An 18,687-nucleotide genomic window follows, 5' to 3' on the forward strand; every position below is an offset into this window, starting at 1 on the left:
AAAAAAAAAAAAAAAAAAAAAAAAAAAAAAAGAAAAAAAAGAAAAAAAGAAAAAAAAAAGATGTATATATTCAGAAAAAAATATCAGAAAAATACAAAAAAATCAAGTATTGTTCAATTCCATCCTCTCTTGTTCCAAAAATAAAAGAGAGTAGTCAATGTAAATAAGAGTCATGTAAAGAGTCATTTTGTTGTTTCATTGTAATAAGCAAGGAGGGTGTATGCCATTGATGTACAACGCGAGTAATTGTGAAATACCTCCAACTCATTCACAATTCTCGTAAAGTCCGGACAGCTAGCTAGATTTCTACCTTGGTTCTTAGCCTGAGAAACTATCTCTTGGTGATTAGTAGTCATAACATCCGATCTTTCTTTACACATGTGTAGATACACTTTACACTCTTATCACATGTCTTTATTTGTTATCAGTGCTAGGATTGTGCCTTGGATAGCTAGATTGACATCTCCAGTTTGTTGTGAGCTTAAACTGACTTGCACATGTCACATTTGATGGAATCTGAGCTTATATTTTGACCTAGAACTTTGTAGGTACGTTCTAAGCAAACTTTCACGAGACTTCACTCGTCCACTAGGGACACTTAGTGGTTTAAAAGGCTTAGTGCATACGCTAAATGCATTCGAGAGACCAGCGACAGTGGTATAGGTAGGATTTCCTTAGTTTTGTTTTCCTTGAGGACAAGTAAAATTCAGGTTTGGGGGTATTTGATGAGTGCTAAAAAGTGCATATTTCTATATATTTTTCTTGGCATTTAACTCATCTTTTGTGCATTAATTCTACATTTTATCCCATATTCTGTGTTTTCGTTGTTTTCAAGAATAAATACTTTTCTTAATTAATTTTGCATTTTTAGGTACTAAATAAAGCCTGGTTAACTCAGGGAGCAAAAAGAGCAAAGAAACGGCAAAGACTCTCGCTAGGAGGAAGCGAAGAATGATGTTTGCAAGAGCCGGATCAACGAGAAGTGGGATTGAAGAGGAAGAATTGTTCTTAAAGAAGATATGGTCTTGGCATACCCAAGACCCAAAACCCTTACCCAAATCCATTTCCATTATCCATACCCATTTCCATGAGAGCCGTCAGATTGGATCCATCTTGTCATCCAACGGTCGCCTCATCATTGTGCATCAAAATCCGAAGCTCCTGTCAAACACTATAGTACCTAACTCCATCTGAAGCCGTCAGTTTTGTTGTATCTCATCATCCAACGGTCGCTTCTATCGCGTCGTTGGATCATTCCATCACCTTTTCATCCTACGCTTTCGCTTCGCTAAGCATCAACCTTTGATACACCCGCCTCACACCCTAGCATCGGAACCTATACCCTTCACCCAAACACTCCCTTCCCTTCTTCCCATCGATCTTATCTTCCCCAAAAACCTTCTTCTTCCCCCGACAGTTGCAGTCGAGCTCTGCTCCTGCCTCTCTTCCATGTCCACTGCCACCCTCTGCCCCACTACCATCTCCATACCCCGACACCACCTCAATCACCATCACTTTCCCCAACTCTCTAGCCTAGTTGCTTCTTCAAACCCACATCTCTCTGAACCCTAGGTGTGGAGTTGATGAAACAACTCGATCTAGGGTTGCAGTACATCAATTGGAGCAGGAAGAGCATCATAGGGACATCAACAAGCATGGGTCGAGTCTATTTGCATCAGAGGGTGAGTTAATTTTATTTATCGAAACCCTAATCCTGCTGATTTGGGGATTTTCAAATTAGGGTTTGTAGAAAATTTGGGTATTTTGTTGTAAGCTATAAAAGGGAAACGATGTAGTGTGTTGTAACCATGCCTGGATTAGCCAGAGCACCACCTTAGAGGCCTGGACTAGCCAGTGCTCTCTACTGTTACCTCTTTTTTAATTTCAAATTCAGTAATTTCAATTGTATTTGTTCACCATGTCTAGTGTGTTTGAATTATCTTGTATGATGAATGCTTGTGTATGTAATATGTTGAGCATGAGCTAAATTGTTGCAGCTGAGGTTTAGATGAAACCTCAGTGCACTGTCTGATAGTGGAATGCTAGGTTAGAGCCTTAGTGCATTGTTTTGATTGAGCAATGGGAAGAGACTAATGCTCATAGTGCCTGTGATTGATTGTTCTGTCAAAAGACAGTCAATGTTAGGGGCAAACTAGTGAGCAAATTAGTTTTTCTCCCATTCTAGATGTATGCATAGGATATTCAACTCAACCTAGGATCACATTGTTTGGCTAGGACACAAAGGTGGACTCTAAGCCTTAGCTTAGACCACAATACCTTATTTCAGTCACTTACAATTTCAGTCTTATTTTGCTCCCTGCTCAACTAAATTTCTTAGCTATCTTGCTGTTTATTTCTTGTATTTTGAAGCCTGTTGTGCATTGAAATCAGTGCACAAACTCACCCCTGCCCCTGGCTCACAGCCTTGGTTCCATGCTGTTTTGTCATCTTTGCTTTGTTAACTGTTTTGGTTCTTTGCAATTGCCATATTACTTTGCCTTGCTCACTGCCATAGTGCCTTGTCTCCATTGCTAGCTTAGGAAAATTTCTTGTATGCTCCCACTCCCTGTGGACTAATCCCTTGCTTACTCTCTATACTAAAACTTGGCCTTGTATACTTGCAAGTCTTTTGTGTGTCGTTCCCAAGCACACCATGTAGTTCTCATAATCTGTGAGTTGGTACTAGTCGATGGTTTGAACTGAGGTGAACGACAAGATGGCTTAATTAAAGAAGAAGCTGCAAGAATAGTGTCTTCTTGCTGTATGGCTTTCTTAAAAGCATCAGATAGAGTTTTTGGTTCAAACAAACTCACACCCGTACCAATATCAACTCGTAAGGCAGCAATAAATAAATCCATCAGATATTGAGTAGGAAGATCATTAACAAAATGAAGCAACTTTTCAAACTCAGAAATTAATTCTCGAACCGTACCTGTTTGAGATAGTTTTGTTAGAGCTATATGAGGGTTGACAAACTTGTGATCGGCAAATCGACTACGCAATAACACACAGAATTCGTCCCAAGTTGATGTAGGAATAAATTGTTTAATCCAACGGTACCATGAATTGGCATCACCCTTGAGATGAGCAGTAGCTATGGGAACTTTAAAAGCTGGAATTATCGTATGTAAACTGAAATACTAATCAGCTTGAAAAATCCAACCATCAGGATCAGTTCCATCAAAAGTTGGGAATTTTAGGTTGATTGAACCAGTACGAATAGTAGGTATAGTTTCAGCACCACCACTGCCCCCATTACCATTATGATGACAATTATTAGTACGTTGATGTTGACTAGCATCATCAGATTTTCTTGTACTAAAAGCATCAGCAACAACGTCTTTCAGTGCAGGTGCCAACGATGTCTCTAAGGCTGTAGTTAAAGATGTTAATGCAGAAATATCCTCTTTACGATTTTCTCTAGCAACTCCTTCATTAACCTCTGCTTTCTGAATTTCATCAACACGTTGTTTTGCTAAAGCATCTACCAATTCTTTCATCTGATCCTTCAAACCTTTAACTTCTTCTGTTAATTCTACAACCGTCATGGTACAGAAAAAAAAAAATACTGAAATTCTAAGAATATATCAAACCTGCTCTGTACCATATGTTAGGGTTCAGAACCAAATTGACGTGAAGATTATATGCACAGAACGAAAAGTGATGTGGAGATAATCTTCACACAAATTTTAACAAGCAAAACACTGAAACAAAACTAAGAACCCTAAGATAAAATCCTTTTGTACGGGGATTAGCCACCTCTGCTGTGAAGAACGAATAAAGAACTTGAGTTGTATTAATTGAATGAATCGTACACAAGCTCATGATTGAGTATTTAAAGCAATCTATACTTGTTTATCAAGTAATATCGATTTAAAGAAGCCAACTAAAATAAGGAAACTAACTAAGGTAAACCGAATTTAATTAAATAAGGAAAGCTAGCTATATATGGTATTGGTATCGCAACATAATACATCAGCCATATGGTTCAATCAACCAAATTAAAAGATATTCGTCCAATACGAAACGAAAGAAAGAAGTAGCATAAATGTTATCTTCATCTAACAGTAGAACATAACCTTTTTCACGTTTTCCATGATAGCAGGGAGTGGTCTAACTGGAACAGGAGTAGCGCTAATTACTGGCCTTGAGTTGCTGCCTGCACCCCTACTAGTTGGGACAGCATTGCTCGATACCGCTCCATTTTCAGAACTCTCCTGATCCATCATATAGCAGCGAGCTCGAAAAGCAGCAAGATGTGCATAATATGCCGGAGGTACTGCAAAATTATAAACATAATCAATCAGAGGATGTGTCATAAAGAATGAGAGCATCAAACCCTATAACTTTTTCAAAATGAAAATGAAAAAAAAAAAAAAAAGAGAGAGAGAGAGAGAGAGAGAGAGAGAGCAGACCGATAGATACAGAACTGGTGCACCTTGCATACCTGCAAAGAGGTTGATATTAACACGTATATCTAGTATGAGTGAGTGCAACTTAAAAACTAGACAGTACGAGAAGGTATTCATACGTGTAGCAGAGATTATTGGTCAGGGTCTGAAGCTCATCAGCTGTGAACTTGTTGTCATCCCAAAGTACATGATAATGAGCTGGCCGACTTGTTCCCTTTCACAGTATTTACATTAAGATGTGAACAAAGTGAAAATCAGTAAAGAGAACGTCCTTTATGTATTAATAATCAAAAGAGAACATTAATCTTATTTATTATTCTTAAAATTTCAATCTACCTTGATGCCTTTATGACTGCACAGATAGAAATCAAATTCAGTGGGGTGGCAGATACTGGAGTCTACAACAGTTCCTGCAAGAAACCAAAAGAAAACTAAATCGTACATTTCAAAAATTTCAAGTTTATAGAGAGATTAATGCGTAATAGATAAGATATCATGAGGTTGGAATATAATGAAGTACCTGGTAAAATGTTTCCGAATTTGATATTTTTATCACCTGCATTAGATCTATTATTATCTGCAAACAATCTTGTGCGGTGACGCTTTTGAACAATTACAAATGTCACAGGGGGTTGATAATTTTCCTGCATAGCTTTGCATGCCTGAAAAGGAGGGGGAACAGTTAGCGCAAGCCAGTTGACAGAATCACCTGACCAACAAAAATTTAGAAAGAGCAAGAATTTTAAGTTTAGCAATCTTTATACCATGCGGATGGCATGCAGTTCATGAAATAAAACTTGATAAAACTGTCCTTCACTAACACCATCCCTGCATATTCAGAAAATATTATTGTCATGTTAGGTGAAGTAAGTGACGATACAGAGAAAAATACGAAAAAGTTGTACCTGTAAAATATAATCCTCTCAGGTTTCCGTCCAGTTGCTTCATAGAAAGAAAGTAGGAGTTCCCTGGATCATACAAGAAAACTAACTCTAATTCAATACCCATATTTCTCAATTCGTGTCTAAGCCAAGACACTGAGATGTCTTCTGCTAATAAATAGATAAAATATAGCATTGACTAGTTTATCATCAACCATGGAAACGACAGAAAAGAAAAAACTTACTTGACCATGCCTCCTTCTATGATTCCACCATCAGAACCACGGGTCTCTTTGTACATCTCTTCGATGATTTCCTGGCGAGAAGCTTGGGCACAAACCAAACCAGAATACTTTGTGACTTCTGGCCAATCTTGAGACGCCACAACCTGAGCAAAAGTTTACAAGATAAAACGTGTGTGTTATGTTGTGTGTGCGTGAGAGAGTATAAGTAAATAACATGAATTTGTGTGAGCACTATTGCTAAGATTCTAAGTGTTTATGGTATAAATCTTACAGCGGCAATAGAGGGGGCATTTGGTTCCCCAGGGCGGGGATGGGTTACATCGGCACCAAATATGATGGTTGGTACGTCACTGACCAGAGGTATGCTCCTTGACAAAGCATCAACAAGGACTGTGTTCCTTCCACCAACTTTCACATTTATCTTCAGTGCAACATTTGCCAAATACTTCCTTTGCGGCTTATAAACATGTTTTGTTAGACAGCATTGGGAAACAAGTCCAAGTTCTGTTTCACAGATACGCTTCACATCACCTGTAAGTAAAGATCAAGAAAAATGTGAATCACTAAATAATTTAAGAGAAAAAAGACAACCAAATAGAGAAATCACCCATTGATGCCAAGTGATCAATTTTGAAAAGTGGGCTAAGTTCCTCACCATAGAGAGAACCGTTGCTGTCGGGCAAAATAACAATCAACAGGTCTAGTTCCTTGCCCTGCGGCTGGAGTTTGGTCTTGACATACTTGTTGAGATCCTTTAAAGCTCTGTCGGGCTGATCTGGACGAGTAACCATGTATGGTGGATAGATTGGACCAGGGTTATATATCTGGACAAATAAAAACAGGCATAATGAGACGATTAGCTAACAAGTAAGAAACAAAAAGAATTATATAAACAGTGGTGGCCTTTTACATAATATATAATAGAGGAGACTTTAGAAGTGTACCATGCCATGAGTGCAGCACATTTGCGCAAGCTCTGCACAGAAATTAGTCACAGAAACTTCTTGCAGATTGCGGGAAAAGTTTATGCATACCCAGTTATCCACTTTTCCGGGATTCACCATTTTCTAAAATAGGGGGGGAAAACAACACAAAAATTAAATTACAGAAACTTCTTGCACATAGCGCGAAAAATCCACTTTACCAGCATGAGTTAGCTTTGTCAAGATCTTTTGAAAAGGTTGGCCCACCAAGGGACATGATTTGGGCTGTGCACATATTTGAGTTCAGGCTGGACTCGAGATTAGTGCAGTCTGTATTTTTCTTCCTTTTTTATTCTCTCATTTTGTCTCATGGTCAATGAAATTCTTAAAGAAATTTTTGATAAAGCACATGATCAAAATAATTCATCTATTAGACTATTAAAGATGGAGTGAAATCTTCTGACAACTAGCTACCTGAATACGTTAGAAGGGCAAAGTTATAATCTAGATAAAAAAAACCTTATCGAGCATGTTCCACGTCCCGACTGTTGGCAAGCAACTCTTATGCCTTCCTGTCTCGTGATATTTAAGCTGCATGAGCAATAACAGTCATATTTAAGCTCTGAAACTACAAATATGTAGATAATGTTTGTTTGCAAAATCAAATTACCAAAGGTGCGGGTAGTATGCGGGCTTCAACGGAAGCAAGTTCCTTGCTGATCTCGATACCAAACTCCTTTGCATAGGGGTCCTTGTCATATTCGTTTTGACCAACCGTCTAAACCGGTTGAGAAGGGGTTAGAATGAACAATCTCTTGCAAACAATTGACTTCAAATCGATTATATAAACAGATTAACAAGTAAAACTAGTTAATGGAGAAATACATACTTGCAAGATATCTAATTCTCGATCACGAGGACTCTGGCAAGTCACCTGCAACAGAGCAGTAATCTGCCTCTCACTCAACCTCTTAGTGTACCTCTGACCTTCCACAATGTTGCATACCTCCATGGGCATATAATTTGGATTTCTCTGATTCCCCACTATAAGACAAGGCCATGAGGTATGTTGCAGAGTAAAATTGTACGTCTCTTGAAAATATTGAACAACAGATTTTAGGGTTCCTTTATCATCAACAGGAAAACTGTAGAAATCCATGAGAACAAATGATGGATCAACTGTGTCAGAGATGCGACACATTCATTACACTTAGTGCAGAAGTTAATTAAGGTCAAGAACAATGAAAATGATATGGAAGGTCTATATCCAAATTCCAACCAGATAGTATTGAATCTTACGTCAGTTCACGCGTTGCGCTTGCTGTTATGCCAGATATGCAGTATTTTCTACGCATATTTCCTCGGTGTGTGACTTGAACTTTTACACCCCTAAGTGCTTTTTTAATCTGTATATAGTGCAGTAAATCAAACAAAGAAGAACAGCAACAAAAATTAAAACGATATCATACAAGGATTAAATATAACAGAATAGAGATGGTACATGCAGATAAATAGTCAATTTAGTATAAAACTCATCAAGGCACAGACAAAGAATAAAGAGAAAGCATACCTTCACGCGATCAGAATCCGTCAATGGTCTGCCTCTAACGTCCCGATTCAAGAGACGAGACACATACTCAATGACCGGCAAGGCCTCAATGAATGCGGTTGATGACATATCTGCAACATTCATAATCTCTTAGTAAAGAGAAGTTGGAGATGATGAAAGCAAAATAGTGAATCATTTAGAACAGTCCTTCAAAAAAAAACAAAGCTTATCATCACGACACAAATAGCCTTACCAACGTTCAATGACAAACCCATTTGGGTAGGACGGATACTCTGATAAAAACCACGCCAAATTTCCAAGCCCTCACCAAGGGACTGCCTTCTACCAAATGTAGGAGAATAAAATGATCGAGCTATAGCGGGATACCTGCGACCAAGTTGTTATATTTAACATTTAGGCCCTGGCAGAATTCGAAACATTTACTTGGAAAATCTAACAGAATAGCTCCATTGCGAAAATGATTGCGTGCAATGATAAGAAATGTTATGAATATCACGCTAGCATTAAGGAGAATCGCAAAACACATGAAAACAATCAAATTACGAGGAACAGAAAACGGGTATATATGTGCTATAAATAAGCGTTTAAATTGTTCTAAAGCATGATGTTACAAGCTGATGTAGGGAAATAAGAGATGTACTTAGCAGTGGGCTCTTGTCGAAGGACAACGTCGAGAACTGTAATAACTTCTTGAGGCATGTCTGTCTGTCTACCTTGCAAAAACAATTCTAAATGGTGTAAATCAGGATGTGCCACCAATTTGATGGTAACTGTGTACTTTTTCTCTGCCCTGTAACACATGACAAGAATTTGAGAGATATCAGGCTTAATGTAGTTAGTATGTTGTAAGCAGCAAGAAGGCAGAAGATGTATCTTATAAATGACCTGGAGATGCCCATCCCATCATCTTCATTGGGCAAAGTAATCGAAAAATCTCTTGAAGCGAAAGGTAGTTCTCCAGCAGTGAATAGACTATGTCGACCATCATAAGCTGGAAGTCGTCCTCCAAGCTGCGAGTTCCTGTATAAGTTTACCAGTTGCTTCATAATTGCACGGTTCACACCCCAAGAAGTAACTTCTGGAGTAATTGATACATCGTAGTGGTAAAGTTCCTTGTGCATTTGTAGCTTTGCAAGGAAATGGTTCGCCTTGACTAGGCACCTGACCCCAGCTGTGCCCTTGCCAGGGCGGGCGGGGAATGTCCCCACTGATTGAACAGTTGTGATTGAAGCTCCAACAGATTGCCCTGAAAGCTTTTGTAATTGTTGTTTTACAGCTGAGGGATTCAGCTCAGGTGGTGCAGCTGGAGAAGCTTGGTGCAGCGCGGGGATAGTAACAGAAGAAGAAAGACCGCCACTAATATTGCCACCACCTTGGTAAGCAGATCCATGCATGGGAACAACGTTTTGCTGCGGCACTGTCACCTCAATATGTGATTGATATCTTCCCGGTCCCCGTCCATACCCACGCCCACCGTTTGCTCCAAATGGTCCTTGCTGTGATGGAAATGAGGAACCTCTTCCTCCTTGACCTCTGCCGCCTCTTCCACCCCCATGTGATAATGTTGGAGAGCTTTCCTGACCTCTGCCGCCCCTTCCACCCCTTTGTGATGGTATTGGAGTGTTTTCCTGATTTCTGCCGCCTCTTCCACCGCCTTGCGATGGTGGCGAAGTGCTTTCCTGGCCCCTGCCACCTCTTCCACCCCCTTGCGATGGTGGCGAATTACTTTGCTGACTTCTGCCGCCTCTTCCACCCCCTTGCGATGGTGGTGGAATCCTTTCCTGGGGGCACTTCTCAACAGAGCCCACGACACCAGCAGTTTCTGTAGATTTCATGGTCTCACCATCACTAGCAGCCTGGGTTCTCCTTTTCCTCACCATGCTGTGTATTGTATTGTCCGAAACTATCAAAACAAAGACTATAGCAAATCAGTTATCAATCCATTGCAATAGACTATAAACCTTGTAAACAACGGATAGTATACATTAATGAGTATTGATTGACAACACAACAAAATATGTAGCAGTAACTGCTCTAGTGAATTTTAACCTTTCACCAATTTTTATTTCTCTTGAATAAATCAATAGTGACACTCCTCTTGAGGAATGCAAGTACAGAATAGTTAAAGACTCATCCTAACCAGTGTAATAGTTGGTTGGTTTTAGCTGTTGCATGTATATATTTAAACGTGGGTCAAGAAAACCCATTATTAGGATGGACTCATGGAGTGTAAGAACTTTTGTTCGCGAGTTATGACCCCAGAGGTGTCACCATCCTTCCACAAAAAACCCATCAAAACAAAAGTAACACAAAAACCCCATCAAAACAAAATTAACACAAAAACCCGAAATTTAAATGTTGGTTTCATAAAATTTGATGAACCCAACATTTAAATTTTGGGGTTTTTGTATCAATTTTTAAAAATTTGGAATTTTTGTATCAATTTTGTTTACGATGGAGTTTTAATGGATCCCAACATTTGAGTGGAGTTTTTGTACCACAAATTTGGTCACCTTGGTTTTTTATGACTAGTTTTGTTGTAAGAAAAGCATTTTCCGGAGGAATTTCATGTAAAGTTACGGAATTAGCCCTGATGTACTAAAATGGCAAGAATCACACTAACTACTAATCATAGAAAAAGAAGATCAGATGTTCAAAAATTAGATTGTCTGGAACGGCAAAACAACAGCATCCTGAATGGTTATCAAAAATCAAAATCTCAACTAATCTCACTAAACCACTAACTATTAGATTGTCTTAGAAATGACTTCATGATCATATGAACTCAATTTTAGAGAAGTGAATCTGATGATCAAAAATTTCTTAGTTTTTCTCTTCAAAAAAAAACTTAAGTAAACCCAATTAGAATCTAAAACAGTGATAAATGATGTTTACCTTTCTCAGGCGACCTTCAAAAGCCTCCTCCTTTGAATTCTTCCTTGATCTTTAAGGATTTGGAGCTGAATCCAACATAGAAGCTTAGATATTATCAGAAAGCCAAGAAACTTTAGATGGTGATCAAAATAATTTTTGGCACTCGCAGGGTTTATAATTATAGAAATATATGTAGGCATTGGAAACGACAAGCCCCATTGTCTTTTCCATAAAAGTTAATCAGGTAGTGCATGTTTATGGTCTTTTACCCAATCATTTGCTATTCTTTATAGATAACTTATACCGAATTATTTATGATTCGTGACAGTTTAACAGTGACAAAGCGAACACCATCACTAGTATTTTATTTTAAATGGAATTTTGAAATTACGAAAATGTATTAATCGAGATTTTGGATAAAATTGGAAATATTAACCAAATTTAATGTAAATTTAGACTTATTTACGAAATATTTTTTATATAAAATGGTTGGTTATGATATTGTTCGATAAAAAATATCTGGACATATTTTTATAATAAATTTTATACTAATTTTTTTTATAAAGTTTGAAGGAACTTTATTCATTTTAATTAAAGATTAATTAAATGATTGAATTTTGGATCAAAAAAAGAAAACAATTAGGTCGTAGTCATGTAGATGCTACATGCTCATAAATTCAACTTTGTCAACTAATTCTCAACATACTAGAGACAATACAAACTCTAATTTTACGGCTTCGGTATAAAGTTATGAATTTTTCCGTTAATCAAAGATATGATTTCTTTCACCAATTAGCAAAAACAGTAGTATAAAAAGTTATTCCAACCAATAAAGAAAATAATACTAGAGAAATAGACTACTCGTACATGGAAATACTAAACGAAATATATTTGATATTTTTATAGATTTTATTAAAAATAATATATCTAATATCGTTATATGATTCATAAGAGTATACTCACTGGATGATAAAATCGAAAATAATTCTTTTTGCTACCTTGAAGCCTCTTTATCAAATTACAAGTTTTATTCTAATAGATTGATGCTTTTGTGAATAAACAACTAAAAAGGATTAAGGATCCTTAAAACCCTGCCTCTAAGAAAAAAATATCTCAAGAAGCCTCGTATCCCTTATGTTATTCTTATACTTGCACAATCTCGGTGTAGTAAGTCCATGTTATTATATTCCTTCCATCATAACCCTAGTGAATGCTAAAAATATTAAATCAAATTCGAATCTTTAGCGTCAAGAGATTCAATGTATTGGCAACAAGAATTAAAGCAAAAAAAAAAACACGCGTGGATGATACTTTCCTTGTTTACACCTAAATTCCTAGCTAGACACTAAATCGATGTGTCCTAACACGGAAAAAAAGTAGGTTTCAATGTATCCTGTCATATAGAAACACACTAGGTGCTGTATTGTGTATGACTTTTATATTGGCAAGTAAATAAAGTTATGAAATTTCGGTAAAATTGAAACAAATACGATTAGAGTATCTTAAACAGTTTGGAGAAAGTCATAACTTTGGTTTTCAAATAAGATTAAGAACCAATTTTCTCAATATTTTATCTGCAACTGTCAATGTAATGACATGTCCTAGAGAATTCCTAAGAGAAATTCTTAACTGGAGTTGTGGTTAGACCTCCATGTCATATTTTTCACCAATTTTGCTAAATAATTATTTAAAATAAGATTAAAAACTCACTAAAAGCACATAAGAAATTCTAAATATGAATCCATAAACCGCTGGGGATAGTTTATTAGCCATAAGACATATATACATAATGCAGTTGTCTCACCCAAATCAGACGTATTGATAATAAAATTGGATTTTGAAGTTGAAAACGCGGGGGGTACCAAAATACACTAACAACTTTTTCTTAGGCAATCTTAATGGACAAACTCAAATATAATTACGAGAGTTTAACTTAATATCTCAATCAAGAAAGAATATTTAGAGTTATATCTCTATCTCTCAAATCAGAACGTTTACAGATACAAGTCTGTGAACCTGATTTCCGGTGAAAGTACTTGGGTGATACCAAAGATCAATTTCCCAGGTAATCAATCAAGTTGTATCCAACAAACAAGGTCGTATATATCTACTATGATTGATTAACGCACAACCTGTGATATTTCAATTATAAAGATAAACAATATAATGCGGAAAAAGAAATAACATAGACACCAGAAGTTTTGTTAACGAGGAAACCGCAAATGCAGAAAAACCCCGGGACCTAGTCCAGATTGAACACCAAACTGTATTAAGCCGCTACAGACACTAGCCTACTACCAATTAACTTCGCACTGGAATGTAGTTGAGACCGAATTAAACCCTCCCAGCAATTCAGTTACAGTCGCGTTCCTTACTCCTCTTGAATCCCAGCAGGACTCCGCGCAATTGATTCCCTTAGCTGACGTCACACCAACTAAGAGTTGCTTCAACTCAATTGAAGACTTTAAACCAATCTTCCTCCCACAGACTAAGCATATATGTGATTTCCTTTACGATCAAAAAGTTTGATCAAGGTGATGGAAATCAAACCAATAGACAAAGTCTAGCTAACCTCAAAATTCGGACTTATGCAACCCGAAGTGCATCCTAGATTATTATTCACCTCACAAGTATAAAAACATGTGGAATCAACAAAGTCTGAGACGAAGAGAACTTTGGTGATTTTTATCTATCTTGTTCAAGTGAGCAGCTCAACAATCGAACAAGATCAGGATACTCGAGCAGTAGCTGAAACCCTAAAAGGTTTTTAGGAAGAGGACGACTCTAGTTACAACTAGGACACACCAAGAAAAGTAGTGTCGGGATTCAAAGATCCTAGTTGCTTGAAGTTCCCCTTTTATATACATTCAAAGTATAGATTGCTTTATAGCTTTGGAACTAAGTAATAAATATCCACCGTTAAATGAATCTTTGAATTTGATTTACATAAACAAGATATACACTCTGGTTAGGTGAAACCGTAACCGAACCATGTATAAAAACTATGTTCAAGGTGGTTATCTGAAACTAGCCGATTTGAACTTATAAGCTTAATATTCATTTTCATAAACACTTAAGACTTTAACCTTGAGTCACAATCATGTGATCAAACAAGTCTAGTGTTTTTAGAGATTTGATCAAATGCTAATTATTTCATAGAAATAATATTATTGGATTTGAAAATAATCGACATGGTTAGTAGAGGTACAAAGTACAAAAACCATAGCCGTTCGTGAGTTAGGTCAGTCACATTACATGTAATGATTTGTATACTATTAAGCACAACCAAGTTCCGGAGTTCAGAGAACTATTTATGTATGCGTACCTTAAGACTATAACCGGTTCCGGAGTCCATAGAACTATTTTGGTACGTGTACCTGTATGTATACACAAACCGAGTTCTGGAACACAGAAATTTTCTGGTACGTGTACCGGTATGGATACCAAACCGGTTATGTGACCACAGTTCCTTTTTGTTTTGCATACGGGTATGTGTACCAATCCGGTTCACGAGTTAACATATTTCTACAGGATGTGCATAAGGATATGCGTAATAAAAATCTGCTTGTCGACATATAACTCAGACTTATAACAGTTTTCCCAATTTTTAAAACATACAACACTGTCTTATATCTGAATCTATAGTAGTTTTATATTTCTCTCTAAATCGATTCGAAACATTCCCGAATAACATCAATGACTGAAAAAGTGGGGGTCTAATAACACCACCCAATATTTCAATTAGCAATATGTATGAACTAACTCCGAAATACTTTGCTAGAGAATCAACTAGACAGTCAGACTCAATCTAGATAAAAGTATCTCAAGGAGTTAATATCAATATCTTGATTTTATTTTTACTCAAGCTAAAACAATAGCGAGTCTTTATCAAATACAAGGAATACTTGGACGGTGCCAAAGACCAATGTCCAAGGATCAATCAATATCAATCAACAACCAAAGGTTGGATTTCCAATTGATGATCACGAACGCACAACCTGTATTATTTCAATTATATAAAATATAATGCGGAAAAGAAATAACAGAGACACCAGAAATTTTGTTAACGAGGAAACCGCAAATGCAGAAAAACCCCGGGACCTAGTCCAGATTGAATACACACTGTATTAAGCCGCTACAAACACTAGCCTACTACAAACTAACTTCAAACTGGACTATAGTTGAACCCCAATCAGTCTCCCACCGATCCAAGGTACAGTTGTACTCCTACGCCTCTGATCCCAGCAGGATACTGCGCACTTGATTCCCTTAGTTGATCTCACTCACAACCAAGAGTTGTTGTAACCCAAAATCACAGATTTCATAATAAACAGATCTGTCTCACACAGAAAAGTCTATAAGAGGATAAATTTGTCTCCCACAGATAAACCCTAGGTTTTGTTCCGTCTTTAGATATAAAATCAAGGTAACAGGAACCAATTGATAATCCGGTCTTATATTCCCGAAGAACAGCCTAGATTAATCAATCACCTCTCTACAATCCTTCCTGACTACACAAGCGGATTGTCGAGGAATCACAAACAGTGAGACGAAGATGTTTGTGACTTCTTTATCTTGCCTATCGGAGAACTCTCACGATCTCAGGCCAATCAATCGATTTTACTCATACGATAGAAGATGCAAGATCAGATCACACAACTATGATAAAATAGTATCTGTCTGGCTTCACAATCCCAATGAAGTCTTTAAGTCGTTAACCTGATTTTAGAGAAGAAAATCAAAGGTTGATGGAGATCGACTCTAGCAGGCGCACTAGTAGCACACAGACGTGTGGGGATTAGTTTTGCACAATGCTAGATGTCTCCTTTATATAGCCTTCAAATCAGGGTTTTGCCTTAGTTACAAAGCAATCCTTATTCACCGTTAGATGAAAACCTGATTTATATTCAAGCTAATATTTCTCAACCGTTAGATCGAAAACTTAGCTTGTCACACACACTTGGGTAGACGTTTACTGGGTTCGTGAAAACCATGCCCAAACGTGTACGTGTATGTTGGTTCAACATAGTAACCCAAAAGGTTAACCATATGAGCATTTCATATTAACCTTGTTCTTCTTCACCATAACTAGTTCAATTGACACAAATGAACTAGTTAAAGAGTTGTTCAATTGCTATGAGATCTTATGTAACTACGCAAGACACCATTGAAACAAAGATGATTTAATTCAATTGAATCGGCTCATGAACATTATAGCCACGGTTTGCATAAAGCATTCCTTAGTAATTTAATGTTTCATGTTCAGAGCACATCTTTAGATCATAACCTCTTAAGTTCACAAACAAGTTCGCGGACTTAAGTTAATCGGTTGAGTTTTCCAAACTCAGCAGAAATTCTCGGAAAGACAACTTCCGCCAGTTCGCGGACTGGGTTCGCGGACTGAGTTCGCGGACTTAGCACACAAACGAGTTTTGGAAAATTCCAGCAAAAATTCTCGGTCGAGAACTCCCGACAGTTCGCGGACTGAGTCTGCGAACTAGGTTCGCGGACTAGGCAAGCCAATTCCACAATCCTCCGGATTTCTCTTTATCAACAAAGTTCGAAAACTTCGGTTCAAGGAATACAAGGTTATGTAATCTAAACTCTCATTTCAATCATTGAGACATTCTCAGAGGACGCTATGTAGCCGTTATTCACAGACCGATTCACGTCAGAGCAATTCTCAAAGAGATTGTAACTTTTCATGACTTTCGTCACTAGGTGAAGATAAACTTGATCAAAGCGAAACGCTTTACCAACACACGATTTCGAGATAAAATATAAGAAATGAATGCTCAGCTCGAAATGTCAAATGTGTATGATCTAGTCTATATAGCATACGACTTTTGTCTCATATGAAGTAGGAGATAGAAGAGATAGACTTTTTAGTGATAGATAAGTTCAAGTCTCCACATACCTTTTTGTTGGTGAAGTTCGACGGTTCTTTGTATAGATATTCGTCGTTGTATGATGAATCACCATGAAGTCCTTGAGCTCAACTACACTTTTATATCCTAGTCCGAGACTTAGCTATGTAGGCTAGAAATCAAGACTTATAGTTTTGATCACTAACATTGAGAAACATGCTTGAGATAGCAACGCATGCGAGGTTGACCGAGCTATGCTCTAACAATCTCCCCCTTTGTCAATTTTAGTTACAAAACTATTAATACATATGGAATACAAAAAAGATAAACTTTAGTAGCTCCTACTCCATAGTCTAATCTTCAACGTTCCCTGAAATCTTCGTCCTTCCAAGTACTCCAATAATCCCAAAGGTTGTAAGTTTAGCACCATCGTTGTTGAAGATCCGTAGCTATAACAATGAGAGAAATCGAGATTCTCGATCATTATTATACAGTGTCATAGTATTATTATATAACATCAAAGTCCAATTTTATCAAGACTTTAACAATAATACTAAGGTGATATGTATCACTCCCCCTTAGTCAATACTCCATCTCGATCATGGAAACCACTCCCCCTTACACAATGATCCGAAAACCATATGTATTTGTAGTGTGAACTACAATATTTCTCCCCCTTTTTATCAATAAAATTGGCAAAGGTACAATAATGGGATCATAATGAAATTTCCACAAGAGACATTTCATGACCAAAAGAAAAATACATACCAACTTAATTTAGATGCAATATAATAGCCGAAGCTAACAACATTCATCAAGGAGTTTTAAGATAGAAGATAACCCCTATAAAATTCCACAGCCGCACTCCCCGCAAGATATTACCATTAAGCACAAGTTCAAAAGAACTCTCCCCCACTTGATGTCATTCCCGAGAGAACAATAAGAGCGACCTTAATTTCGAAAGAAAAGAAGGATTTTATATTGGACACCAAAAACTATAGGAATGATTTTCTATATCCAAAGCTCAACCAAATTAATCACAAGTAAACCCATGATTAATTAAATTGGAATACGCAATTAAATCAAACCACAAAAGTGATCAACATAAGTAAACTCACGAATCTACGACTAAGTCAATAACACGGAGATGACTAACTTAACCGTTCAAATACTCAACATAAGGAAAACCTTTCGGAATATATGACTACATTAACCAAAGAGCATGATAGTGTAGCCTTTCATATACTCAACACAAGAACTTGTGGAATATATGAAAACTCAACTAGATTAATTACAAGAGAACTTATAATTAATCCAGTTGGAATACAAACCAAATTTAATTATATTTGGCTCAACATAAAAGAACTTATGGAACCCCGACTAAGTTCATCATAGAATATTACAACCTTAACCGTACATGTACTCAACATAAGAAAGAAAACTTATGGAGTACAAACTAAATAACCAAACAGGTTGATTAATCTAGTTCTTAATGCTCGACATATAGCATCTTATGGAACAACCAACAAAGCCAAGGTAAATCGACTTAGTTGTAAGGTGCTCAACATAAGACACACAATTGAGCCTTCACGGTAAAACATAATAAAATGGATCAATGAAGATCAATACCGTGGATAACATACAAGGATCTATTCTATTTTCCATCATAACGACATAATAGACTTTATCCTTGTTGAACAAAAGATTTATCCTATTTTCCATCAAATTAATGATTACATAGGCTTAACATTTATATATGTCAAAAGTCCATTCGTCCTTTCATCAATACGAATATCGATTCATGAACGACTTTACTTTTGACTGCAATATGGGACCTTCAAGTTCACGGACGTAAGTAATATATATCCCATAAAAATATTGCAATATCACAAACCATTAAAATACTGCAATAAAC

General features: G+C 37.0%; 1 protein-coding gene across 3 annotated transcripts; it reads right to left on the reverse strand.

Annotated features, from left to right (window-relative positions):
• Nucleotides 1–3,827: 3,827 nt before the first annotated feature.
• On the reverse strand, nucleotides 3,828–11,156 carry LOC113282576 (protein argonaute 1-like). Of its 3 annotated transcripts, none has more exons than XM_026531613.1 (20): nucleotides 10,927–11,156; nucleotides 8,917–9,912; nucleotides 8,672–8,821; nucleotides 8,264–8,397; nucleotides 8,032–8,141; nucleotides 7,761–7,867; nucleotides 7,351–7,606; nucleotides 7,132–7,239; nucleotides 6,981–7,052; nucleotides 6,483–6,605; nucleotides 6,194–6,362; nucleotides 5,810–6,069; nucleotides 5,539–5,681; nucleotides 5,318–5,380; nucleotides 5,177–5,240; nucleotides 4,933–5,074; nucleotides 4,749–4,822; nucleotides 4,532–4,626; nucleotides 4,416–4,447; nucleotides 3,828–4,279 (listed from the first exon to the last, which is right to left on the reverse strand). In XM_026531613.1, exons 2-20 carry the CDS (start codon nucleotides 9,909–9,911, stop codon nucleotides 4,062–4,064), a joined length of 3,315 nt encoding a protein of 1,104 aa, XP_026387398.1. In that variant the 5' UTR covers nucleotide 9,912; nucleotides 10,927–11,156; the 3' UTR covers nucleotides 3,828–4,061. The 3 variants fall into 3 exon arrangements, with proteins under 3 accessions (XP_026387398.1, XP_026387397.1, XP_026387396.1); XM_026531612.1 differs by having other exon boundaries at nucleotides 8,917–9,949; XM_026531611.1 differs by having other exon boundaries at nucleotides 8,917–9,934; nucleotides 10,927–11,155.
• Between the last annotated feature and the right edge of the window lie 7,531 nt (nucleotides 11,157–18,687).

The sequence above is a fragment of the Papaver somniferum genome, chromosome 5, assembly GCF_003573695.1.
Source record: "Papaver somniferum cultivar HN1 chromosome 5, ASM357369v1, whole genome shotgun sequence".
NCBI lineage: Eukaryota > Viridiplantae > Streptophyta > Magnoliopsida > Ranunculales > Papaveraceae > Papaver > Papaver somniferum.

Excerpts from the sequence above, each read along its gene's own strand:
- LOC113282576 (XM_026531613.1), bottom strand. The coding sequence starts at position 9,911 with ATGGTGAGGAAAAGGAGAACCCAGGCTGCTAGTGATGGTGAGACCATG. Across the intron at positions 6,070-6,193 it reads CAGCAACGGTTCTCTCTATG|GTGATGTGAAGCGTATCTGT; the intron begins GTGAGGAACTTA and ends CTTTACTTACAG. Across the intron at positions 4,627-4,748 it reads GCAGTCATAAAGGCATCAAG|GGAACAAGTCGGCCAGCTCA; the intron begins GTAGATTGAAAT and ends ATACTGTGAAAG.